The 24,585-nt window shown below is 50.2% G+C and overlaps 1 protein-coding gene across 1 annotated transcript in view; it reads left to right on the forward strand.

Moving 5' to 3' along the window:
* Nucleotides 1-381: 381 nt before the first annotated feature.
* The window catches only part of USP12 (ubiquitin specific peptidase 12), a 48,981-nt gene continuing 24,777 nt past the window's right edge, over nt 382-24,585 (forward strand). Inside the window, exon 1 of the mRNA XM_084761814.1 lies at nt 382-805. Coding sequence (XP_084617940.1) covers nt 758-805 — 48 coding nt within the window. The 5' untranslated portion in view covers nt 382-757. The remainder of the gene's footprint in view (nt 806-24,585) is intronic.

Here is a 24,585-nt window from a genome sequence, read left to right on the forward strand (position 1 = left end):
CCTCTCCTCCCCCACCACTACTAACTCGAAGAGCTAAATCTTGTCTTTTTATCTAACTGGTCTTTTTCTTAGGGAATCTGGTCCAGATGATTCACTCCAGGAAAACACCAAGTACTTGGGACTCTTCGGCGGGGTTCCCAGACTCTGTGTCTGATTTCCGTTTCAGCAGTAGGTTAGCCGCCCCTTACGGCTGCAGGAGATCACCTACGCCGCCGAGTCCATCACCCCGACCTGCTCTTCCTAGCGAGGCCCGCGCTAGGACCCAGCACCGAGCGGGACGCGGCGTCCGCCCCGCCCCCGACGCGCACTGGGCGGGGCCGCGGGAGGGCGGGGCGGCGTGGGCGTGACCCCGGGCGCGGTGGGCGGGGCTCTCCCGCTGTGGGCGTGGCGACGCTGCCGGGGCGGCCGGGCGGAAGGGCCTGCGCGGAGCTCGCTCCCTAGCGCGCCGGGCGGGGTGTGCGGTGAGCGGCTTCCCGGGCAGGCGCGGGCCCCGAGGCGGCGGCGGCGGCGGCGGCGGCGGCGGCTGCGCCGTGCGCCGGGGCGGAGCCGGGGGCGGGCGGGCGGCGGGCGGGGGCTGGGCGGGAGGAAGCCCGAGCGCTCGCGGCGGCGACGGCGGCGGCGGCGGCGGCCCGGCAGGCAAGGAGCGTGGGTCCACGGAGGATCCGGGTGCGGCCGCGGGCTGCGGAGCGAGCGGGCGGCCCGGCTTCCCGCGTCCCCCGCCCGCCGCGACTGTCGTCTGGAAGATGGCGCCGGGCGGATGGAAATCCTAATGACAGTCTCCAAATTCGCCTCCATCTGTACCATGGTAGGTGCGGCGGCAGCGCGGCCCGAGCGGCGGGTCCCCGCCTTCGAGGCGCCGCCCGCGGGCCTGCTCGAGAGCGAGCGGACGGGGCGGGGGCCCGAGTGGCCGTGGGGAAAGCGTGCGGGACGCAGCAGGCGGAGCTGGGGCTCGGGGCTGGACGCTGGGAGCTCGGGGCTGTGGGTCGGGGACCGGGGCTCGGGGAGCTCAGGGCTGGAGACCGGGGACCGGAGCTCGGGGCTGCGAACGGGGAACTCGGGGCTGGAGACCGGGGCTCTGGGCTGCGGATCTGGAGCTCGGGGTCTGGGCACCGGTGACTCGGGGACGGGGTTGGGGGCGGGGGGCTAGAGCTGGAGCCGGGGCTCTAAGCCGGGGGGTGGGGGCCGGTACCGGGAAGCCAGAGGACTGGGGACGCGGTAGCTGCTGCGTTTCCGTGGGGCCGGGCGAGGGCTAGGGCGGGGGTCTGCGGCAGGAAGGAAGGGTCTCGGTCCTGCGGGAGGACGGAAGTCCTGGCCGAGTTCCTCCTGGGGCTAGGTGGAGCCCCAAGGCCGAGGCTCGCGGAGGGGGCGTGTGTGGTGTGTGACGGTGGAAACTTTTAAGAGTACTGTGGAAACAGTCTCTATTTTCTACTCGGCGAGGAGGAGAAACGAACTCTTGCGGCGGTGTGTCCCCAACCTGTGTCCGTCCAGATGGCAGCCTCATCGCTGGGAATCCGCGTTAATCGTGCAAAGCTGCCTTAGCTTTCCTGTCATTTGTTTAATAGAGGAGACTGTGTGGGGTTGAAATACAGGGGACCCCGAATAAAGCGAAACGTGGGTGGGTTTCGGACGTGTTTTTCTGCACGGTTTCTTTCCCACGTGATGTGACCAATTCACAAGCAATTTTGAGAACTTGTACGTAGAGGTTGCAATTTATGAATCAATGAAAAAGTTATTCTTTGCAACGTGGGCCTGCAGTCACATTACCAAAGACTTGAACTTTTCAGTTGTGCTTTTATGTCTTGGATTTTATCTAGGAAGTTCTCCAAGCCATCTTTCACCTGAAAGTGATTTTTTTTAGAAGGCGCGAAGAATCAGGTAGGAAAAGTGGATTCTCCACTAGAGTCCATGGAACAGTATAAATAAAAAAAGATGAATGGGATTGGTGGACCTAAAGTCCACAACATCAAAGTCATAGTATGATGGAGTCGTTGAAGAGTCCGTTTTCTCACGTGGATAAGTGTTCTTTCCTGGTTTTCTGAAGGGGGTATCTTAGCAGTTTCTGGGATTGGTTGTGGTAATTATTTTTAGACATGCCACACAGGATGACTGACTCTTTCATAGTGATACTTTTGCCAGATTGCTGAGCGCTCCACACCTTTTGGGGTCATGGTTCATTGTCAAAGTCTGGGGTTCCAGGAGTCAGGTGTGATTCACTCAGTTACCTCAGGCATGCATCTAGCACCTGCTGATGAGCCCCGCAGCAGGATTCTAGAGCATGCCGCTAAGCTGGGGCCTTTGGATGCAGAGATCACAAGTTCCAGGTAGGTGCAGTTAAATACAGGGAGACCCTGTCTCAGAAGACAACACTTCAGCCACAGACAGCGCCTACTTTCACAGTGTTTACATTTCACTTCCGGGAGAAATATTTATGTAGTAAGGTAGCATATAAGAGCAACAAGGGGGGTGGGGCTTTTGCATGCCTTTAACCTCAGCAACTGAGAGGCAGAGGCAGGCAGGTCTCTTAATTTGAAGCCAGCCTGGTAGGGAGATGGCTCAGTGGGTAAGGGCAGCTGCTGCCAAGCCAGAGGACCTGAGTTCAATTCCTGGGACCCACAGTAGTGGAAGGAGAGGACAAATTTCCATAAGAACACTGTGACCTGTGTGCCTCCCGTAAATAAATAATATATAACGAAGCAGGCCTAGTCTATGAACTGAGTTTCAGGACAGCCAGGACTACACAGAGAAACCCTGTCTCCAACCTCCTGCCCCCTCCCCCCAAACAACAGCAACAAAAAGCAGCCGCTGAGGCTGCCAGGTTCTCTGGTGCCAGGATGTCCACTCCCAAGCTCACTCTCCTTAGGACTTCTGCCTAGGCACATTCAGTGTGTGCATGCGCGTGCGTGCGTGCGTGTGCACGCACACGCGTGCAGGTGGGCTCGCTTTTGTGTGTTTTTTGGGGCAAATGTGCAGATATCCATGCCTGGCCTGAGTGAGAGTGTTTCAGAATGCTATTAAGTTGGGTGTGGCTGTGTTCACGTTCTCCCCGAGGAGGTGCTGGGCTTGCAGCGTGATCTGTAGCCCCCATGTTAGGCAGGCTGCTGTCCATCTTTGAGAACTGAGTGAACATCAGGAGCAGCAGGGCCTGTGGCAGCTGTAGGCATTTCTGTGATCTCGGGTGTACTGTGTCCCCCCTTTTCTTTTGTTAGATTTTTGAGGATTAGCTTCGTGGTTTGATTTCCCTTTTCCTTGCTGGTGTTTTGAAACCTGGGTCTTTCGTAGGTCACACTGAGTTTGGATTTGGTATGTGGTGGTGGCTGGCGGCCTTGAACTCGGTATGTGGTAGTGGCTGGCCCTGAACTCCTGGCTCTCTTGCCTCTACTTCCCAGCTGCTGGGATTTCAGGCATGTACCATCACACCAAGCTTAGACTGTGAGGGCTTAAAGTGGAAATCTCAGTCATTTGATTGGGAGCCTGAAGGTCTGTCTGTGTACAATGGGAAAAAATCCTTCATTTACTCAGTGAAGGTGAGTTTGCGTTAAAGACTGGTGAACGTGTGGAGCAGAGCAGGGAACGGCCTGGACTTAGAATTGGATGCCTCAGAGAGTCAGCAGCTGCGAAACATCCAGAGAAACCACTTAGGATGAGTTGGAATTTTATTCTGTAAATAGGGAAGTTTACCAAACTCATTCACGTGTCAAAATAAGGTGCGGAGCAAATCCGCAGAGCTTAATTGGGTGAAATAAATAAACATAAGTCTCTTCAGCTCCGCCTTGGTTTAGATGACTGCCTTTCTGCCTTTGCGTGGGAATTAGTGAGATGCTTGGCCTGGTGGTGTGCCTGGTCACTGAAGGCGTCTCGGGAAACGCTTACTTTACCGTCCGTGTGGTGGTCATGGTGGTGGTGGTCATCAGTGCAGCCTGGTGCAGGGTAGCTCCTGAGCTGTCCTTAGTTCTGTACTTAATAATCAGCAAGCTGCAGAGAAAGCGGCTGGATAAGTGCGGAGGGGCAGTGGTTGGAAGGCAGCAGCACCCCATGGCTGCCCACTGGGAGTTGCATAGAGGCAGCGCTGATGGATGCTGGCCACGGGTCTCTCTGGCTGTCAGAGTCCTAGTTGGGAAAGACTTCCTGGAGAGTGGGATTGGATGTAACAGAAGCAAGGAGGTTAGTGGCTTCTCTTCATGAGGTAGTACTGGCTTGGCTCCTTGCCAGGCAGGGAGGGGTGTGTGTGTGTGTGTGTGTGTGTGTGTGTGTGTGTGTGTGTGTGTCTGTCTGTCTGTCTGTCTGTCTGTCTGTCTGTCTATGATAGACCATTGGAGCATGGTGTGAATGAAGTCAAAGCCACAAGGTAGGTGCTAGGTCAGTCTGCTAGGTGGTACTTTGGAACACGCTCATGTCTAGAACGGGACTGACCGAAGTGAAATCTTTACCCACCCTATTGAAGCTGTCTCAGGTAAAGCTGGCTAACTTGCCTCTGCCAGCTGGATTAGTGCACATGCTTGTGGGCTTGCAGTTTACATCATTTCGGAAGAGGAGGGGTGCTTCTAGAGTCTACACTTCATTTAAAGGAATGTGGGGGGTCATCACCTCGCCTTCCCCAGCCCCCTCCCCTCCCCTCCCCTCTCTTGGTTCTTCTGTGAGATTGTAGGCGTGCACCACCCTTCTCCGCTTACTTCCTTCTTGCCATCAGCAGCGTTGGTATTTTGCTTTTATAAGTCTGCGCTGAGAACGGCTTCTCGGAAACATGGAATGTGAAATGGCAGAACTATGTTTAGGGCCATTTAAGAGTCTCTTAGATACTGTCCTAATTCCAAATCGGAATTCACGTATGTGGAGGCAGAGGGCAGAGCTGGCGTGCCACTCCTCAAGTGCCGCCAGTGCCCGGACTCTTTCCTGAGATGGCGAGTCTCCCTTAGCCTGGAGCTCTCTGATGAAGCCAGGTGTTTGATTCTGGAGTTTATTGTGGGTGATGATCACCCAAACCCTCGAAGCTTGCCCAGTTTGTCATAGCTTTCCCCAGTTCAGTGCTGAGGCTGTGGAGAAGCTGAGCCTGGCCCCTGGCTTGCTCAGTAAACCTGGGTTCTGCCCAGACCCCCAGGTCAGGCTCAGGCAGCAGTGACCATCGTGGTGGTTTCAGCATTTGCCCAGTAAGCATGGAGAATTGACAGACTGGGTCCCAGGGTAGCAGGTAGTTAGGTGGCCGGCAGAGCGGTGGTTCTCAACCGTCCTAGTGCTGCAGCCTTTTTATACAGTCACTCATGTTGTGGTGACCCGCCCCCTGCCACCGTGAGATTCTGTTATAGCTACTTCATATCTCTAATATTGCTACTATTGTGAGTCGTAATGTAACTATCTGATATATAGGACATCCAGTATGTGACACTGTGGGGGTCAGGACCCAGAGGTTGAGAACCCCTCGGAATTAGAGGGTAACATGATAGTCACTAGGCATGAGATTGACTATAAGACACAGGCTTTTCCTCATCTGGGGCACTTACACAAGCAAAGGTATAGTGCTGAACCTGTGGTACAGCGGCCCACGCAGTGTGGGGTCCTAAGGTGGCCCTGCGTCCTGTGGCCTCTCTGATGGCTCTTTCCACTCCGTCCTCGATCACTACCTCACTACCCGTCAACGGCTTTTACTCTAGCCGCCCCCCCCCCCCACACCCCCATTCTGACCAGGCCACTGCAGATGAGGCTGCTTCCCGGTCCCTGCCCACAGTCCTGGGAGAAAGTCACGTTAATTCTTCTTCCTCTGCAGCTTACCCTCTCAGGGAAGACTAAGCAAGTGCGCTCCAGGTTCCTAGAACCCCAGACACCTGAGGTGCAACCCCATTGTGGGGGTTCTCTTCAGCAGTCACCCCCACAAACTCAGTAGGCTTTTAGTAGGTATTCATGTCACGCTGTAATAAAAGACCCGGTGGGCCAGAAGGTAAATTCCAGTCCAGATTTTGACATTTAGGTGTGTGTGTGTGTGTGTGTGTGTGTGTGTGTGTGTGTGTGTGTGTGTGTTTTGAACTGTTTTTTGTCATCTGTGAATTCAAGGATTGAATCAGACATTTCTTTTTTTTATTCTTGAGACATTTCTTTCTTTCTTTTTTTTAAAGATTTTATTTATTTACATGAATGTTGTATCTGCATGTACACCTTCACACTAGAGGAGGGCATTAGAAGGTGTAGGTGGTTGCTGGGACTTGAACTCAGGGCGTCTGGAAGAACAGACAGTGCTCTTAACCGCTAAGCCATCTCTCCAGCCCGAGACATTTCTTTTTTCTTTTTAAAAAATATTTTACTTAATTTTAATTTATGTGCGTTGGTGTGAGAGTGTCAGATCTTGGAGTTACAGATAGTTGTGAGCTGCCATGTGGTTGTTGGGAATTGAACCCGGGTCCTTTGGAAGAGCAGGCAGTACTCTTAACCACTAAAGGCGTCTCTCCAGCCTCTGAGACATTTCTTTTAATTAATAAAATTGTCATTCATGTGCATGTGTGTGTATGTACACACATAATGTGCGTGTAAGCACATGGTGAGCATGTTCCCTCCGTGTACAGGTGGGTCCTGGGATTGAACTTGGGTTGCCAGGCTGGCTGATACGCACCTTTTCTTATCAGGCCATCTTTTTTATTTTTTATTTTTATCAGACTATCTTGCTGGCTCAAATTAGGTAATTTTTGGTAAGCATTGTTTCCTTTTAGATCTGATATCGAGATCTCTCATCCCTTGAGGAATTGTACATGACTCCATACGCGGTGCTCACTTTGGGAGCTAATAATCATGCTTTATTTTCTCAGCTTCCTTTAGTGTTGCAGACTTTATACAGAATTACAGCCCGGCAGTAAATGCACATTTTTTTCTTTCAGAGCCTTCACTGCACATTAGTGATTTTAGTACTTCATCACCAACAGTCTGATGCACACAGCTATTTACCAACGCCGTCCTGGGATTTCAGCTTAGGACCTTGTGTGTGGTGGGCGTGCACTCTGCCACTAAGCTGCGTCCTTGACACTTTGTTCTGCTTTTGTCCTTTGAGGCAGGATCTTGGTATGTAACCCAGTGTTGCTTCTGGCTTATGACCACTGTGCCTCAGCTCCTGAGGCCTGGACATGCAGGTCACAGGTGTACACCCGACACGTGGCTCACTCGGTTTGCACACCTTTTTGCCTGACTGTTGGGAAGAAAAGCACGCCCTTGGATTGGTTCCTTACTTAAGGGTCCCCGCTTCCTTCCTGACCCTGAGCATGTCTTTAACAATGACTGCTCAGGCTGAGCGACCTGCAGCTCGAGGGCTGTGGTACCCGGTGCACTGTGCCTGCCCTTCTTGCTGCTTTCTGTTTCCGTTGCCTTGGTGAGGAATCCTGTAGCCCAGCAAACACTTGCTGGAGTCCGAGTTCATCCGTCCATCACCATCATTGGTTTATTAGCAGTGGGTGCCTCTGAGGAAGCAATCAAATTAAAACATGAAAGCTAAGAATGAAATTGATCATCCTTTTTGTTTTGTTTTGTTTTCTGAGACAGGGTTTCTCTGTGTAGCCCTGGCTGGCCTGGACTCACTTTGTAGACCAGGCTGGCCTCGAACTCATAGAGATCGGCCTGCCTCTGCCTTTGGAGTGCTGGGATTAAAGTCATGCGCCACCACGCCTGCCTGATCATCTTCTGTTTTGAATAGTCTGGGAACAGCAGTGACTGTCTGAGCCGTGGTACCCTGGCCTGCCTTATCAGTTCAGATGGCTTGGGAGCACTGTGTGAGGAGAACAGACCGATGTTTACTTTGTAACATGTGGAAGGTTGAACTCCGAGATTTGTACATGCTAAGCACATGCAAAACACATGCTCTGCCACCCAGCAACAGCCAGCCCCTTACTTTATTATCGTATTCTAAATACGATAGAACACCACTCTCTTGTATCAGAGCAGGTGTGTGTGTGTCAGTGAACCTTGGGCCTGCTCCGGCGCGGCCTGCAGTTACTGAGCTCAGGCTGTCTCACGCTGGGCCACCTGGTTGCCATCGGTCCTGGAGCCTTCCTTGTCCCGTTGCTCTGTGACACACCTGTTTGTAGATGACCTGTCTCTTGTGTTGAAATTATCTCAGTATCTATATGTTACCTTGAAGTGTCGGAAGAAACATTACGTGCTAGGTGTGACTATGGGCCGCTGACTTGAACTGCCCAGTCAACTCTGGCAAATACTTGAAAGGTCTGACTGTTTAATATGCACACACTTGTTTAATATGCATAGAACTTAACTTATATAAAAGGAGGTGGGAGTGACTTGAGTTTGTTTTGGAAGAAAACTATCAGGGCTTTTGCTTTCTACAGAAGACTGTTAAGTCTGAAGTGAGTCGTGGTGCTGCGGGTCTATAATTAATTAACACGTGGAGGCTGAGACGGGAGGGTCATAAGCTTTAGCAAGAGGCCAGCTTGAGCCCTGTCTTGTGTGTAGGGGACAGACTGCTGGTGGTACAGTGTGGTGTGAGGCAGTGAGCTGGCTGCCTCAGGCGCTAACACTGTTAGAGTCAGGGACTGGAACTCAGTGCTTTGCTGAGTCAGAAGAGCAGTTAGCTTTTTCTTTCTCTTTTTCTTTCTTTCTTTTCTTTTTTTTTTTTTTTTTTTTTTTTTTTTGGCTCTTATGTATCCTTGGCTGGCCTGGAATTTGATATGGTAGCTGAGAATGACCATTGGACTTAAAAGTTCATGTGTTTGTGTGCACAGACACACATGCATGTGTCACAGTGCACATGTGGAGGTAGGAGGGCAGCCTTTCCTTCTGGGATCTGGGGATCGAAGTTAGCCTGTCAGGCTTGGCAGCAGGTGTCTGACGTGATCGCTGAGCCATCTTGCTGGCATCTTTCTGAACTTCTGATCCTCTTGGGTCTACCTCTAGAAATACAGGCGAGGACATTGTGCTGGGGTTCTGAGTGGTCCTGGGAATTGAACCCAGGACTCTGTGAATGCCAGGTGAGCACTTTCCTAATTGAGCTCCAGCTGCAGCCCAGGGTCAGTTACCTTCTGGTATTAGGAAATTCCCCATTGTAATAACATTTTAAAGGGTATGAAACTGTAGAAGGAAGCTGGGCTAATGTGTACAGTGTTGGTCTTCCTGGGTGTTCTCCAAGGGTATCTGAAAAGAAAACTTGAATATTCTCCGGTTAGAAGTGCTTGGGTGGGTCCGAGAGGCCAGGAGAGGATGATGTAACACCAGCCTTCTGTGGAGCTTTAGAGTGACCTCTGCCGTGTGGGTGGCTGTCTAACCTGTCCGTTATGACTCTGAAAGAACTCTTACATCTGTTTTACTTAAGTGTATGAGCAGTTAGCTGCACACCACATGCATGCAATGCCCGTGGGGGCCAGAAGAGGGCATCAGATTCCCCCGAAACTACACTTAGAGGTGGCTGTGAGCTGCTGCTGTCAGGGTGCAAGGAGCAGAGCCAGGTCCTCTGGAAGAGCTGGTGTCATAACAGCTGAGCCATCTCTGTAGCCCCAAGACTTGGCTTCTGTTTTTTCTTTTGCTGATATTGCAAGGATTTGTTTGTTTTATGAAGATCCCTGGGCAAAGATAGGTACACGCTTGTTAATAATGCTCCATATTTTTATGGATGAAATAATGTGGAATAGGGGAAAAAAAAGGTTGACGCTTTGCACACTAACCTGGTGCTTGGTTGACAGTGAGTGGGCACGCAGGCTCTAATGCAGACTACAGTTAACAGCAAGACCATCAGAGTATGCACATTGCAAAGTCCTTCCTGCCTTCTTTTCTTTGTCTTTTTTTTTTTTTTTAAGATTTATTTATTATTATGTATGCAGCGTTCTGTCTGCATGCACACCCGCAGGCCAGAAGAGGGAATCACATCACATTACAGATGGTTGTGAGCCACCATGTGGTCGCTGGGAATTGAACTCAGGACCTCTGGAAGAGCAGGTGGTGCTCTTAACCACTGAGCCATCTCTTTAGCCCCCATTCTTTGTCTTTTTTTGAGACATGGTTTTTCTACATAGTCGCGGCTGTCCTGGAACTCACTCTGTAGACCAGGCTGTTCTCATCACAGCAGCTCACCCGCTTCCCAAGTGCCGGGTTAAAGGCTTCAGCCACCACACCCAGCACACTTCTATTTTTTGTTTGTTTTTCAAGACACAGTTTCTCTGTGTAGCCTTGTCTGTCCTGGACATGCTTTGTAGACCAGGCTGGCCTCGAACTCACAGCGATCCGCCGGCCTCTGCCCCTCGAGTGCTGAGATTAAAGGCGTGCGCCACCACGCCCGGCCCCACACTTCTATTTTTTAAAACCAACATTTTGAGGTCACATTTATTAAACCTATTTGTTTAAAAAAGGCTACTTCAAATTCTTAAATATGTAATTCAGAAAGATGAGCTGTGTAGTTTAATTTTCATATGTTGAGAATATCAGGGCGCATTTGTTTTCTATAGGTAATGTTTGCAATAAGCCAAACCGTTTATGTGCACACCAATCTCCGTTGGCGCCTGTGGAACACAGCTCTAGGTCGCAGCAGCCCATCCTTACCCTGCGCCTCTGGAGGCCACAAGGAGAAGTGGGTGTTGGACAGACTGCTCTGTGGAGGACCCTGGGGAGCTTGAGTTTTCTTTGCCTTTACTACCTTAACGGCTGCCTGTGCTCCCTGGCCACTTGTACGTACCTCAGATACCAACTTCCTGTCCCTCACCTAGACCTTCTGAAGCCCGGAATCACACAGTGTGTGTATGTGCACACACGGTCTCGAGGTCCATCTGGATGATCCAGGATAATCTGCAAACCAACCTTAAGCCCTTATGCAACCTTAATTTCCCACTGCCCTGTAACGAAGTGTATTTACATGCTCTGGGGATTAGGACGTGGGCCTGGGCGGCTTTGCTTTCCTGCGACCACAGTCTGTGATCTGGGGACTGTGGACGGGCTTGTTTCTGCTCCCCTTCACAAGCAGAGCAGCTTTTAGTTGAGTCCTGATATCACTCTCAGTCGCAGCAGAGCTGTCGTTACTGAGGGAGCCTTCAGGAATCAGCTGCTAGGATCTGTGCAAACTCTGTAGCATGAGAAGCCATGAGACCGGATGGAGTGGATCATACGTGCACTCTGTGATCTGGCTGCAGTGAGCACTTTAAGGCGACATCAGACTGGCCGTGGTGGCAGAGACACAGCCCTGTGCTGCCACAGGACCCCAGGTGTTCTGCCGGTTCCTCTGTTCACATGAAGCCGAGGCTTCTCAACACAGTTTCTCTGTGTAGCCCTGGCTGTCCTGGAGCTTGCTCTGTAGACCAGGCTGGCCTCCACCTTAGTAATCTGCCTGCCTCTGCTTTCTGAGTACTGAGATTAAAGGCGCGCGCACCACCACTACCCAGCTGAAGATGGGAATTTTTTTTTAATTAAAGATTTTGGGGGCTGGAGAGATGGCTCAGTGGTTAAGAGCAACTATCTGTTCTTCCAGAGGTTCTGAGTTCAATTCCCAGCAACCATATGTGGCTCACAACCATCTGTAATGCAATCTGATTACCTCTTCTGGTGTGCATGAAAACAGAGCACTCATATACATAAAACAGATAAACCTTTAAAAAAAAAAAGATTTTGTTTTTATGTCTGTGTATCTGTTTTAATGTGTGCAGGTGCCCATAGAGGCCAGAAGAGGGTGATGGGTTCCCTGGAGTTCCTGTGTGAGTGATGAATCACTGAGCCATCTTTCCAGCCCTGAAGCTGGATTTAGTGACTTACACCGAGTAAAAGAATTAAGGGACAAATCAGTGTGAAGAGAAAGTTATAACTTAATAAGAAAATGTTTTGCTACCGACTGAACATGTGTTAGGGAAGAGAGTCGCAGTTAAATGTCCTAGCCATAGCTATATATAGGAGGTTTGCGGCTTCTAAAGTTGCACTGCCCAAGGGACTTACAAGGTTAAAAGTGTTTTCATAGCGGCTGCAGAGATGGCTTAGTGCTCTTGCTGAGGACCTGGTGCTGTCCCCAGCACCCCCATGGCATCTCATAGCTGCGTGTGACTCCTATTCCAGGGGACCCAGTGCCTCCTTTTGGAGGCCAAGGGCACTAGGCTCATACATGGTGTACATACGTACCTTCCACAAAACATTCATATTTATAAAACAAAATAAAAGTAAATCTAAAATAATCTTTTGATATGTGTGTTCCTAATCCTAGGAGCTTATTTATTTAGTAGTTTGTTGTCTTTTCAAGACAGGGTTTCTCTGTGTAGCCTGGCTGTCCTGGAACTGGCTCTGTAGACCATGCTGGCGTTGAACTCAGAGATCTGCCTCTGCCTCTCAAGTGCTGGGATTAAAGGTGTGTGCCACCAGCGCCTGGCCAAGGACCTTTTCTTTACTGAGGGAGACTGTAAGGTGCCTGGAGGGCCTGCTTGCAGTTTAGGAGCATAGATGAAGAAGAGTCAGTAGTAAGATTGAGGAGGTCAGAGAGGTGAAGGGAGTGCTTCCGGGTGCACTTCCCAGGGGAGTCCGCAGAGGGTTCCCTGCAGGCGTGGTTCTAAATCTGGGGATATTCTCAGCCATCAGGAGTAAGGGGCTCCTTCCCATGTTCCCCTGTTCTCTCCCCCTTTCTGTCTTAAAACTTGCTATCAATCAAAGGATGGGTGGGTATCCTTAAAGCCTCCCCAGGTTGGATGGAGCCTGACAGTGGCAGGGCGGGAGGGGTACTGAGGACCAGCCGGGAGAAAGGTTCGCAGCCTGGGGTGGGGCAGGAGGGCTCATGGTATGGTAGGCTAGGATAAGGCAAAAAATACGGACAGTTCCCAACTTAATTTTTCTCATTTTCCTTGTAAGTCTAGAAGTTCAACAGAATAGGAAAGGCAAGGGGAAAACATACCAGGAGGGTGAGAGAAAACCAGTGTTTGTGTCTGACTGGATAAGGACGAGAGTGCTCCCTGCTCATAGTGGCTGTGGCTGTGCTGGGAGCGAGTGTGGGGAGCAGCGTAGACAAGGCTGCTCCCTGAGAGGGTGCGAGGGCACAGGCTGCAGGACTGGAGGGCGCCAGACAGTGCACGATAGATAGCTAGCTCTTCACTGTTCCGAAGTGAAGGCTTGCTCGCCCCCCCCCCATTTTTTTTTTTTCTAGACAGGGTTTCTTTGTGTAGCCTTGGATGTCCTGGACTCGCTTTGTAGACCAGGCTGGCCTTGAACTCACAGAGATCTGCTTGCCTCTGCCTTCCGAGTGCTGGGGATTACAGGCGTGCGACACCACACCCAGCCTTGTCACCCCCCTGAAGTCTGTTACAGAGTGTATGGAACTCCTGTCACTTTATGTGTAGTTGTGTGCATGTGCACATAGGTTAGATTAATACTGAAGCCTAAAGCTGGATTTGAGTATGGATACAACAAGCTTTAAATACAGTGGGTGCAGCACCTCATTGGACATTGCACAGTTGGTGTCGTATTCTTTCTTAAAACTGCTCCCCTCCACTTTATGGTATTGAACCCAGCCCTCCCCGTACAGGTGCTCTACCAAAGTGCCACGTCTACCAGCTTTGGGGGCTAAGATCTATTTATTTATTATTTATTTTTAGAGGCAGGGTCTTGTATGCAGCCCAGGTCAGCCTAGAAGTGTACGTGCAACTGAAGATGACCTTGAACTCCTGTTTCCTTGTGTCTGTCACCCAAGTTAGGATCACAGACATAAGCTGCCCTTTTCCTGCTGTTCTATATGAGAAGGGTCTGAGTTGGCAAGGCCAGCCTTGAGTTGGCCTCTGCCAGCTGGGATTACAAGCCTGTGTCACCAGGCCCAGCCCCCAAAACATTTAGGTACAATCACACGCCATGTCCCTTGTCTTTTACCGGATAAGGTTCAGTGGGTTAGCATATTGAAGCCATGCAGTGATGAGTCAGGTGTAGAACATTTCCTTATCTCAGAAGACATGGCCTACCACTTACAGCTTCCATCCACACCGCCCTGCCCCTGCCCTCCCTCCAGCCTCAGGCCTGGTTCTTCATGCGTGTGGTGACTGGCTATCTGCACTTGAGTAATTTTCTGCGTTCACCATGTTATAAAGTGTGCCGAGCTCTTGCCACTCTGAATGGGTGTGTGTCCTGCTGTGTTTACATCCCGTGACGATGTCTGTGTGTGTCCTACTGTGTTTACATCCCGTGACGATGTCTGTGTGTGTCCTACTGTGTTTACATCCCGTGACGATGTCTGTGTGTGTCCTACTGTGTTTACATCCCGTGACGGCTGTGTGTGTCCTACTGTATTTACATCCATTGACGATGTCTGTGTGTGTCCTACTGTGTTTACATCCCGTGACGATGGCTGTGTGTGTCCTACTGTATTTACATCCATTGACGATGGCTGTGTGTGTCCTACTGTATTTACATCCATTGACGATGGCTGTGTGTGTCCTACTGTGTTTACATCCCGTGACGATGGCTGTGTGTGTCCTGCTGTGTTTACATCCCGTGACGATGGCTGTGTGTGTCCTACTGTATTTACATCCATTGACGATGGCTGTGTGTGTCCTACTGTGGTTACATCCCGTATTTTGCTTTCTCTTTTAAGCCCATTGAGGGTTTTAGTTGTTTGTGTCTTATGGTAGGTAAATGCTGCTATGATGTCAGGCCAGCAAGTTTAGTGTGGTCATGCGTTCTCCTTTCTCTTGGGCATTTGATAGAATTGATGGGCCAGGCCCCTTGACTAGGCTCAGCAGGAAAAGGCCTGGGGCTGCCTTCCTTCCATCCCTGGAATTACTGTAAAGATACAAGGAGAGAACTGACTCTGGTCCTCTGGCCTCCAAGTGCAAGATGGCATTCACATCCTCCCACTACACCCCCTCCACCCACCTCATCCTCCACACCATCCACACCCACACACACCCACACATATACTGCATACTCACACAAGTCACACCACACACAGACACTGTATACACACACACACACTACACACACACACACCGTACACACATAAATCACACCATGCACAGACACTATATACACACACCATACACGCATAAACCACACCATGCACACTGTACACTGTACAAACACATCCTCCCCACATATACCCCATATACACACAAATCACACTATGTACAGACACTGTACACACACACACCATACATACACAAACCACACCATGCACAGACACTGTATACACACACAAGTGCGCGTGCGCACAGAGGCTATTTCCCTTCGAGTAATGGCCTTAACACCTTTGCTAAAAACATGTTAAGCAGAGGTGAATGAATAATGTGGGTTTATATTTCTAGGACCTTGGCTTTTGTTTTGTTTTGTGTTTTTTTAAAAGATTTATTTATTTATTATTTATACAATGTTCTGCATGCATGTACACCTGCATACCAGAAAGGGCACCAGATCTCATTATAGATGGTTGTTAGCCACCATGTGGTCGCTGAGAATTGAACTCATGACCTTTGGAAGAATAGTCAGTGCTCCTAACCTCTGAGCCATCTCTCCAGCCCTTGTTTTGTGTTTTTGAGACAGTGTCAAAGCTGTCCTAAAACTTATTATATAGAGGATGCCTTACCAGTGCCGGGGTCAGGCATGTGCCTCCACTGAAACCTCAGCCTGCGTCGTTGACTGACCTCTGGTGCAGAACGGCTTTCATCACGTGCTTGGAAGCAGGAGTTGCCACACTTTGCTCTTTTCTTCATCACTATTTGGGTCACATGTTAGTTCTACATGGGTTTTACAGTCAGGTTTTCACTGTTCAGACAGTGAGCTGGCATTGTGACGGGTTATACTGAGTCTGTTAGTTTACAGAGTGCTGTCATTGTTACTGTTTTCCATTGGTGAGTGGGTATGGCTTTTTCCTGTTCCCCTCAATAGCCTTAAGTTTTTTTTAGTAATTTTTAGAGTTTGCAGAGTGTAAATCACTTTTTTGCATGATTCTGGTATATTTGGATGGTTTTGATGAAATCCTGGTCTTATTTAAGATTGTTGAGTGCAAAGATGTCGAAATAATTGGTCTTAGGTCTCACACTCAGCCGCTCAGAGCTCGTTCATTCCAACAACTCTTATGGTGGCATCTTTGTGAGTCTTGATGTGAGCTCGCGCTGTGTGGATAGATGGCTGCCTCCTCCTTTCTCTGCACCCTGGCTAGACCTCTCAGCTTTCTGTTGAGTTTTACGGATGCTTCCTGTGTTCATGCACATACAGCAGTGTGTGTGTGTGTGTGTGTGTGTGTGTGTGTGTGTGTGTGTGCACAGATCTTATCAGGTGTCTTATTGAGAGCTAGCCTAACCTGACAAGCCCCAGGCCAGTGAGACTCTGTTTTGTCTCCTGGGTGCTGCGATTGCAGACATGTCACCACTCTTGGCCTTCTCTGTGGGCTCTGAGGATCACAGTCATGTCTTTGTGTGCACATGGCAAACACTTCCAGGTGAGCTTTTATCAGGTCTGTTTTATCAGGCTGAGAATGTCTCATGTATTCTGTCGGGTTTGTGCGTTTGTTTTTCTTGGTTATGAAAAGCTGTCAAAAATAAGCATATGATTTTACTTTTTAAAAAATTGAGTTCGTATCTGTATTGTAGGAATTAATTTTGGGCAGTCAAAGTGTCCTCCTGTTTCTGGGATAATTCTAGTGGGCTGCTGGTGTATGATTCTTTGGTGCGTTGAGGGCTTCTGTGGGGTAGTGCTTTGTTGGAGGTTTGCCTTGTGTTCTTTCGGAAAACTGGTTTCTGGTTTTCTTTCCTACCTTTTTTTTTTTTTTTTTGTCTGTAGCTGACCTGGAACTCTGTCTTCCTGCCTCAGCTACTCCCCAGAGCTAGACGACAAGTCTCTGGTTGTGTCTCGTGTGGAAACGTGTTTTCTTGCGTGTGTTTATGTGACCTATGAGTGCGTATAGCGGGTGCTGGGGGCCAGAGCAGAATGTCAGGCATCCTCCCTCCCTGCCACGCTCCACCCGACTCCTGGTGAGGTTGGAGCTCACTGGCAGCAAAACCCAGTGATCCTCCTGTCTCAGTCCTCCCAGTGCTGGGGTTACCGCCATGCTTATGGCCTTGACAGCTTTTATGTGGGTGCTAGAGGTCTATGCAGCATGCCCTCTTAACCACTGAGACGTCATGTCCTGGCTTGGGATTTAGTTGATGTAGTTCGATAACCTCACCTTTAGATTATGTAGCCCACTCACGGCTAGGGTTACTGAGGCGGGATCTGCCTTTCGCGGCCTGCTTCCTGTCACCTATGCCTCTGTCTTCCCTACCCTATTTTGTGTGTCTTGTGAGTGTGGGCGTTGATCTCGATTGTCAGCTTGAGAGGATTCATAATCACCTAGGAGACAGACCTCCGGGCATGTCTGAGAGGATTTCCTGAAAGATTTAACTAAGGTGCGGAGACCTAGCCTGAGTGTGACTGCAGACCCTTCCACAGATGGAGGCTCCAAAACTGAGCGCCAGCGCCCGTCTTTGTTTCTTGACTGGACACAGTGCTACCAGCTGCCTCAGGCTGCCCCCATGCCTCCCACCAACATCAGACCTGAGCCACAGTAAACACTTGTGTAAACACCTGTTAAGTTGCTCTAGCCGTGCAGCTCAGTGACTGTTCTCTCATGCAGCGTTCTGGTTGTGTTGCTGATGTTTTATTGGGGGGACGGTCTCGCTCTGCAGGCTAGGCTGGCCTTAAACGCACAGTTCTTCAGCCTTAGCGTCCAGGTGCTGGGACTGCTGCTGTGGACGACCGCTCAGCCTCCCACTCTTTCACCTAATGTTCTAGAGCGTGGTGAGCGCTGGTGAGAGCGTGGGGAGCATGGTGAGCGCCTGGTGAGAGCGTGGGGAGCATGGTGAGCATGGTGAGCGCCTTGTGAGAGCGTGGGGAGTATGGTGAGTGCCTGGTGAGAGCGTGGTGAGCATGGTGAGCGCCTGGTGAGAGCGCGGGGAGCATGGTGAGTGCCTGGTGAGAGCCTGGGGAGCATGGTGAGCGCCGGGTGAGAGCGTGGTGAGCATGGTGAGCGCCTGGTGAGAGCGTGGTGAGCATGGTGAGCGCCTGGTGAGAGCGTGGTGAGCATGGTGAGCGCCTGGTGAGAGCGTGGTGAGCATGGTGAGCGCCTGGTGAGAGCGTGGTGAGCATGGTGAGCGCCTGGTGAGAGCGTGGTGAGCATGGTGAGCGCCTGGTGAGAGCGTGGGGAGCATGGTGAGTGCCTGGTGAGCTCGTGGGGAGCATATCATGGTGACCCAAGCTGGATTCCTCCGAGGAGCAGGAAGTGCTCTGAGCCATCTCTCCATCCCCTGCCCAGTACCCTTAAAGTCAGATACTTCTTGCTGTTCTCTTTTTTCTCATTCTGTAGTCTTGTAACACAGTGTTATCGCTTCTCTGTCTATTACAACAAAAACTTACCGCTGTTGTTATTAGGAGGGCCTTTGGGCAGCCGGCCCTTCGTGACAGTCAGTATCGCCTCGGAACTAGATCTGAGCTCGGGTCACAGTGAGCAGCAGGGTCTCGGTAGTGTAGGGTGAGTTCTGTGGGAGCGAGTTTGTGCTGGTTATTAATTTGCCTTCTGAACAGCTGCCCGGCAGGAGCAACAGCCTTTGGGAGGAAATGGCCATGCAAGAGACCGTGAACTAAAAAGTTGATTTCCAAAGAGTCTTTGCTTGGAGCTTCGGTTTCCTACAGAAAGTGTTTAAGCCCAGTTCCCCGGCCCAGCGGGGTCTGGTCTGCCTTGCTGCTTTGGGTGGAGGAGGAATTGGTTACAGTGACCTCCGTCAGAAGCCAGACAGTGCATCTCGAGCTGCCTGCTGTCCACCAGGAAGGAGACTCCCTGGGAACTCACTGGGGGGCACCTGCCGTTTGGGAGGAGGGGGGTGAGAGATCTGCTCACTGTAGGTCGGGCCTGCAGAGGATGCCGAGTAGCACGCGCAGACAGAACACGGTTGTTGGAGAGCAGAAGGGACGGTGGAGAGGTGAAGGCGCAGGCCGCAGGCAGTGTGTGCTTTTAAATGGCTACAGAGCAAAATCAGCACCCGTGGGGTGCACCATGAGGAGTTGTCTTCTGGCGCACAGGATGCACAGGGCGGCTGGGTCATAAGCTGGTGCGATTACCTAGAGGTCATCAAACAGAGGGGCTGCAGGACAACCTCAGCTGGAGTTGACCAGACACTGTCCACTTCTGCAGGGGAGGGGCCAGTGCCTGGAGCTCAGCGAGGACAAGCTGCTGGGTCCCCCTCACTCTACTGCACTGCGTCTTTATTTTATTTAGTTGTCTGTCTTTTGAGACGCTCTAGCCCTGGCTGGCTTGGCTGCTCTGTACACCAGGATGACCTCAGTCTCACAGGGCTGGCTTAAAGGTGTGCACTACCATGCCAACCTTTTTTTAAAAAAGATTTTTAGTTTAGTGTTTTTAAAAAAATACTTTAAAAATTTATTTTCACTTTATGCGTGTCAGTGTTTTTGCCTGCATGCATGTCTGTATGAAGGTGTTGAATCTTGGAGTTACAGACAATTGTGAGCTGCCATTTGAACCTGAGTCCTCTGGAAGAGTAGTCGGTGCCCTTAACCGCTAAGCCACCTACATCTCCAGCCTCCTTACTTTTACATATGGGGTCTGTGACTTGAACTCAGGCCTTCACGACTGTTCAGTAACCACTAGCTGGCTGCGCTGTCTCCTCAGCCCACATCTCCATTTCTTACCCAGGGAGCGTCATGGTGATGTGGTTCCTGATCTCATCTGGTACTCAGGCCGGTTTCCATAGCAAGGCTGGAAACGTCACCTTGGTCTTTGGAGTCACTGTCCAGCCGAGATTGTCATGCCTGCTTTAACCCAGTGTGACCTCTTCTTTTTCCTCCATGACTGGTTGCCACACTGAGGGCTCTCTGGGTTTATTTGTTTTCTGTGGCCTTTAAGTTTCCTTCTCTGCCCTCTGATTTACTGTGAGGTGGAAGTAGGTGCCTGGCATGTTCTGGAAGAGTGCTAGGTGACTGACTCACGTGGGACAGAATGGGTGTGCTACCACTGCCGTCCAGATGACCGCAGGCGTCCTCTTCCCTGTAAGCAAATCGCTTTACTGTCAGCGAGCATTGAGCAACAGCCAACCAGCTACAGTCCTGAACAAGCACCCCAGCGTGTATACTAAAAAATGAATGGGGCACACCAGGAAAGCAGAGGCCAGCCGTTGCATCTGGGGTAGGAAGTGCATACCAGGCGCCCACAGGAGGACTGGAAACTGGGCTGCACTGGAGCATGTGCGCTTAGAGCACAGGAGCCCCAGCCAAGCCTGCTGCGATGAGGGAGGCGTGAGGGAGGCATGGGATTGGGCCGTGTTGACTTTTGACGTGCAGTTTTCCTCCTCTGTGGCGACTGGAAGTTTTGGAAAGCTGCTGTGTAGCAGGAGAGCTTCCCAGGCGGGCGCCCTCTACTTACACTGCTGTTTACCTAGTTTTGCAAAGTCTGTTTGGAGGATATTACGTTTGTGCGCACACACTCTCTCTGGACCATTTGATGATTTTTTTTTTCATGGCCATTGCCGGGGTTTTGGTCTCAGTTGACCTTGACATTGTGACAGGACAAGCCAGCTCTTCTCAGTTGGGTTTGGCTGATGTTTCTTCATGATTAGATTTGGGTTATACATTTTTCCAAGTAGGAATACTGGTTCATCAGGTTTTTCCACTGTGAAATTACTACCGTCTTTTACTTTGTAATTAATTTCTGGGGAGGTACTTTTGAGGTACCAGTAAATATGCTGTCCTCACCAGATTTCATTCATTATATTTAAGGCTTTCTGTGTGCTGCTGGCAGGTCATCTTAAGAGGGAAGGTTCTGTTCATTCATTTGTTCATGTATTTAAGGCAGCCTGGACTTTGCCTGTGTAGACTGTGGTCCATGCGGGTCCTGACAGCGAAGGCTCACACGGCCCTCATGGTCAGCAGACTGCAGAGCGGCCCTTTGCTCCTGTCCTGGTCTGCATTTCTCCTGAAACAATCCTAGCCCACCCCTACCTCCAGCCCAGGGCTTACACTCTACATCAGTGGAGAATGGCAGCACCCCCCTCCCCGACCCTGTGGGTTCCACATATTTTCAAATCAGATCAGCAGTGAAGACTGCGTTTCTGAGCTCAGCAGTACTGTTTTGTTCTTTTGGCTGGATAGTCACGGACGCCTTGTCTTAGAGCAGATGAACTTTTGAGATGTGAAAGTTGTATTTCAAGCTAAAATGTCTGGATTTGTTATATGTAAAGAATTTTTTATTATGTAGTGAAGAAAGAATATAATTAAAATTTCCTTAGGGATTAACTGAGAATACCGGTTTTGTTAAACATACATACATACATACATATACATACACATACATATATATGTATATATATGGATCTCTATATTAGAATTTGTTTTGAGAATTAAATTTCAGAAATTTAAGGTGATGTATGTAAAGTTCTGGGTGTAGACTCCTTTTAAAGAAAAAAATCCTTTTTAGACCTCTGCCTGCCTGCCTTCATGTGGGCATGTGCAGTGCTCCTGGAGATGGAGTTTTAGGCGTTCAGCGATCTGCTGTGGGTGCTGGGAACTGACCCTGGGTCTCTGCCACAGCAGTGAGTGCTCTTAGCTCCGAGCTGTCTTCACCCACCCTGTGCTTTCTTAACAATTAGTAGTTACTCTGTTACAGACGGATAGTACATAACAAGCATGAAGCGCGTGTTTGTTGCTGTAGATTTAAGATCTCATATTCATGCGTATTTTACTACAATACAGAGTTTAAGTAAATACATAAATATAGAAGTAAATACCGAATGTATATAGTCAAAGAAGCATCTTGTGTTCAATGAAAGATGGATGCGTATATAAGAAAGATCATTTAAAAAAAAGATTTCATATTCCAGAACTTTTATAACCATACTGACCTGAAAATAAAGGTTTCACATAAGCATATATCGCAGTGAGTCTGAGACTAAATAGACCTGTGTGACAAGCCTCTCTTCAGACAGGGCCTGGAGGACCTGGTCTGGATTGGGCCTGCGGGCCTCCTCATGCCTCAGGGTACGCTTTGGTGGCACTGGAAAGTGCTGCCCAAGCTTCCAAGGGAAGGCAGCGGCCAACAGTCCTACGCAGCTATAACGCCTGTGGACCGCAGCAGTGGCACTTAAGTCTTGGGGGCAACCGAGAGCTTAAACTTAACCTTAATTGGACTTACGGCCCCTTCAGTAAGAAGGAACTAAGTGTTGCCAGCTCCCTGTGGCTGGCGAAGCCATGGACCTAGTGGAGAAGCGCATACCTTCACGTTAGTAAGCCAGCACAGTTCCTGCCCGCGTGGTAATTACTTATCTGCATACCACAGATAGGTGGGGCTTTCACTCTTCATTAAATAAATGTTACAGTACATGGAGACATTACAGAAACCTACAGCTGGCCAAAATGAAGATAAAACCGTTGATCAAAGGATGCCTAGCCCCATCTGCAACACAAGCCTTGCAGCTAAGGCTCAAGGACCACCAGTACAGAGAGTGGAGAGACTGTAAGAGCCAGAGGACCAGAGTCTGCTAGGGGGGTACGTTCCCCAGAGATGACAAGGAAGCTTCTCCCATGATACCTCAACAGTGTGGCCGCCTAAGCAAGACTAAAGCAAGCACAGCACCAATCAACAGACCCGCTGACATGGAAAGGGACATCTCACAGGGCCCCACCCTAGACAAAAAGGGACAGAAGCCAAGGACTGCTGAGAAGGGGAGAAACTGTCTCCTTCAGGGCTGAGTCCCCTAAGCAGTTACCCAGTAATGACTGGTGAGTGCTAGAGCTGTATACACACCAGGAGCATTGTACGGACTGGGCAGGTTAGTTTACGTGTGTGTGTGTGTGTGTGTGTGAGAGAGAGAGAGAGAGAGAGAGAGAGAGAGAGAGAGAGAGAGAGAGAGAGAGAGAGAGAGAGAGAATTTAAGAAGGTCAGTTAGCATGTGGCCAGCCTCTCACAATTGCATTTTCGCTGCCTTAGAAGGTTGGGGGTGAACCTCATGGGTAAGACTGAGATGCTGAGGCACACAGCGGGAAGGTTGGCACCATGAACACACATTTAATGGGAGCGCTGAGTTTGCAGTGACTCTTTTGGGTTTGGGGGTTAATGTTATATGCCTGTTGTTTTTGTTGATCATTTATTAATGACTATAGAAAGCTGAGTGTCACCTGTCGCCTGGCTTGCTTACCTGGTGTAGTGCGTATACTCTGCTGTGGGTGGGAAGGATTGCATACATGGAGTGCTAGGAGTTCATCTAAATCTGCGCGCATTTGGCCCTGACATTAGTTTTCTGGGTTGACTGATGGGCATGCTCAGTGTTACCGTGGGCCGCTGGGAGGATGGGTAAAAGAGAAAGCACCGCCTATCATCCTGCCAGAAGAGAGATGTCCTTTAAGACTTGCTGGAAGGCTCCCCCTCTGAGGTTGGACGTTTTGGGGGTGAGGTGGACACTCACATGCCCTCCGTGGGAACCAGCTTGGCGGTGGCAGAGGCAGCAGTTCCACTGTAGAGCTTGTACAGAGTTCGGTCTCTCAAGAGGCAGCGAGGCTGCTGACATTTTAGTCTTCGCTCCGTTTTGGCTATTAGTCATAGCATATGCTTTACCCAGAGTCGCCGTATGCCAAGTCCTCATTCTGAGATGACGTTTGTGCTCTGAGGTGCCGGGCACTTGCTCTCATCTTTCTTTGCATGTTTCCAGGGAGGTGGGCATGATTAGTGTTCTCAGCTCTGTGCCTGTGTAAACATGGAGCTCAAAGGACTGAAATGTTCTCCAAAATTTAGATGTGAGCTGTGTGTGTGCTATGGTGCCGTCTAGGATTCTGTGTGTCAGCGCTGTGGTTTTGCAGCGCGTGCCATAACTCTGGTCCCTTCCCTGCTGGAGAGAAAACTGAGTTCATGTGAGAACTAGGTCAGGAGAGCAGCCTGGGCATGGGCAGCTGCCACTCAGCCAGTCCACTGCCAGCCTGCCTGTGTCCCAGCCACGTGGCCTGGCTGATGCTCACCCCAAATACTACAGAGTGCAGTCTAGGCTGTCGTCACAGGCTGGGGTGTCAGTGCTGGAGCACAGGGTTTTCTTTTGTTTTAGTGTTTTTTTACACAGGATCTCCCTGTAGCTATAGATGCCCTGGAACTCACTATGGAGATCAGATTACCCCACTCACAGATTTTCCTGCCTCTGCCTTCCAAGTGCTGGGATCAAAGGTGTGTGCCACCCCACCCAGCACTTTTAAATTATTTTTATTTCATTTTTAAGATGGGGTCTCATTGTGTAGTTTTGGTTGGCCCAGAGTCTATATGTAGACCAGGTGATCTCGAATTCAACCCCCTGAGTGCTGAATGTTTTTAAGAATCAAGGTCAAGAAGCAAGACTTGGGGTGACGGATATGCAGATTCAGAGTTTTCGCTACTGCTCAGCCTTCTGGCATAGTAGACCAAGTTAGAAGGTGTTTTTCCCTGTTCCCACCCTTTCTGCTGCGACACTCTTCTCTGGTGCTTCTGAACTCAGGGTATAAATATGATTTGTTTTGTCATACCACTTCCTGACCTTGGAGGGTTTTCAGGGCACTTAGGACCGGTGTGAGCAGTACGCTTTGCTCTCCTTCACGGCATGAAGCAGTGTCTTGCACTGCCCTGTGTTAGGACTGTCTCAGCCTGCTCTCGGGGTGTGGAGTTCACACCCT

This window comes from Acomys minous (genome assembly GCF_964271855.1).
Source record: "Acomys minous genome assembly, chromosome: 16".
Classification (NCBI taxonomy): Eukaryota; Metazoa; Chordata; class Mammalia; order Rodentia; family Muridae; genus Acomys; species Acomys minous.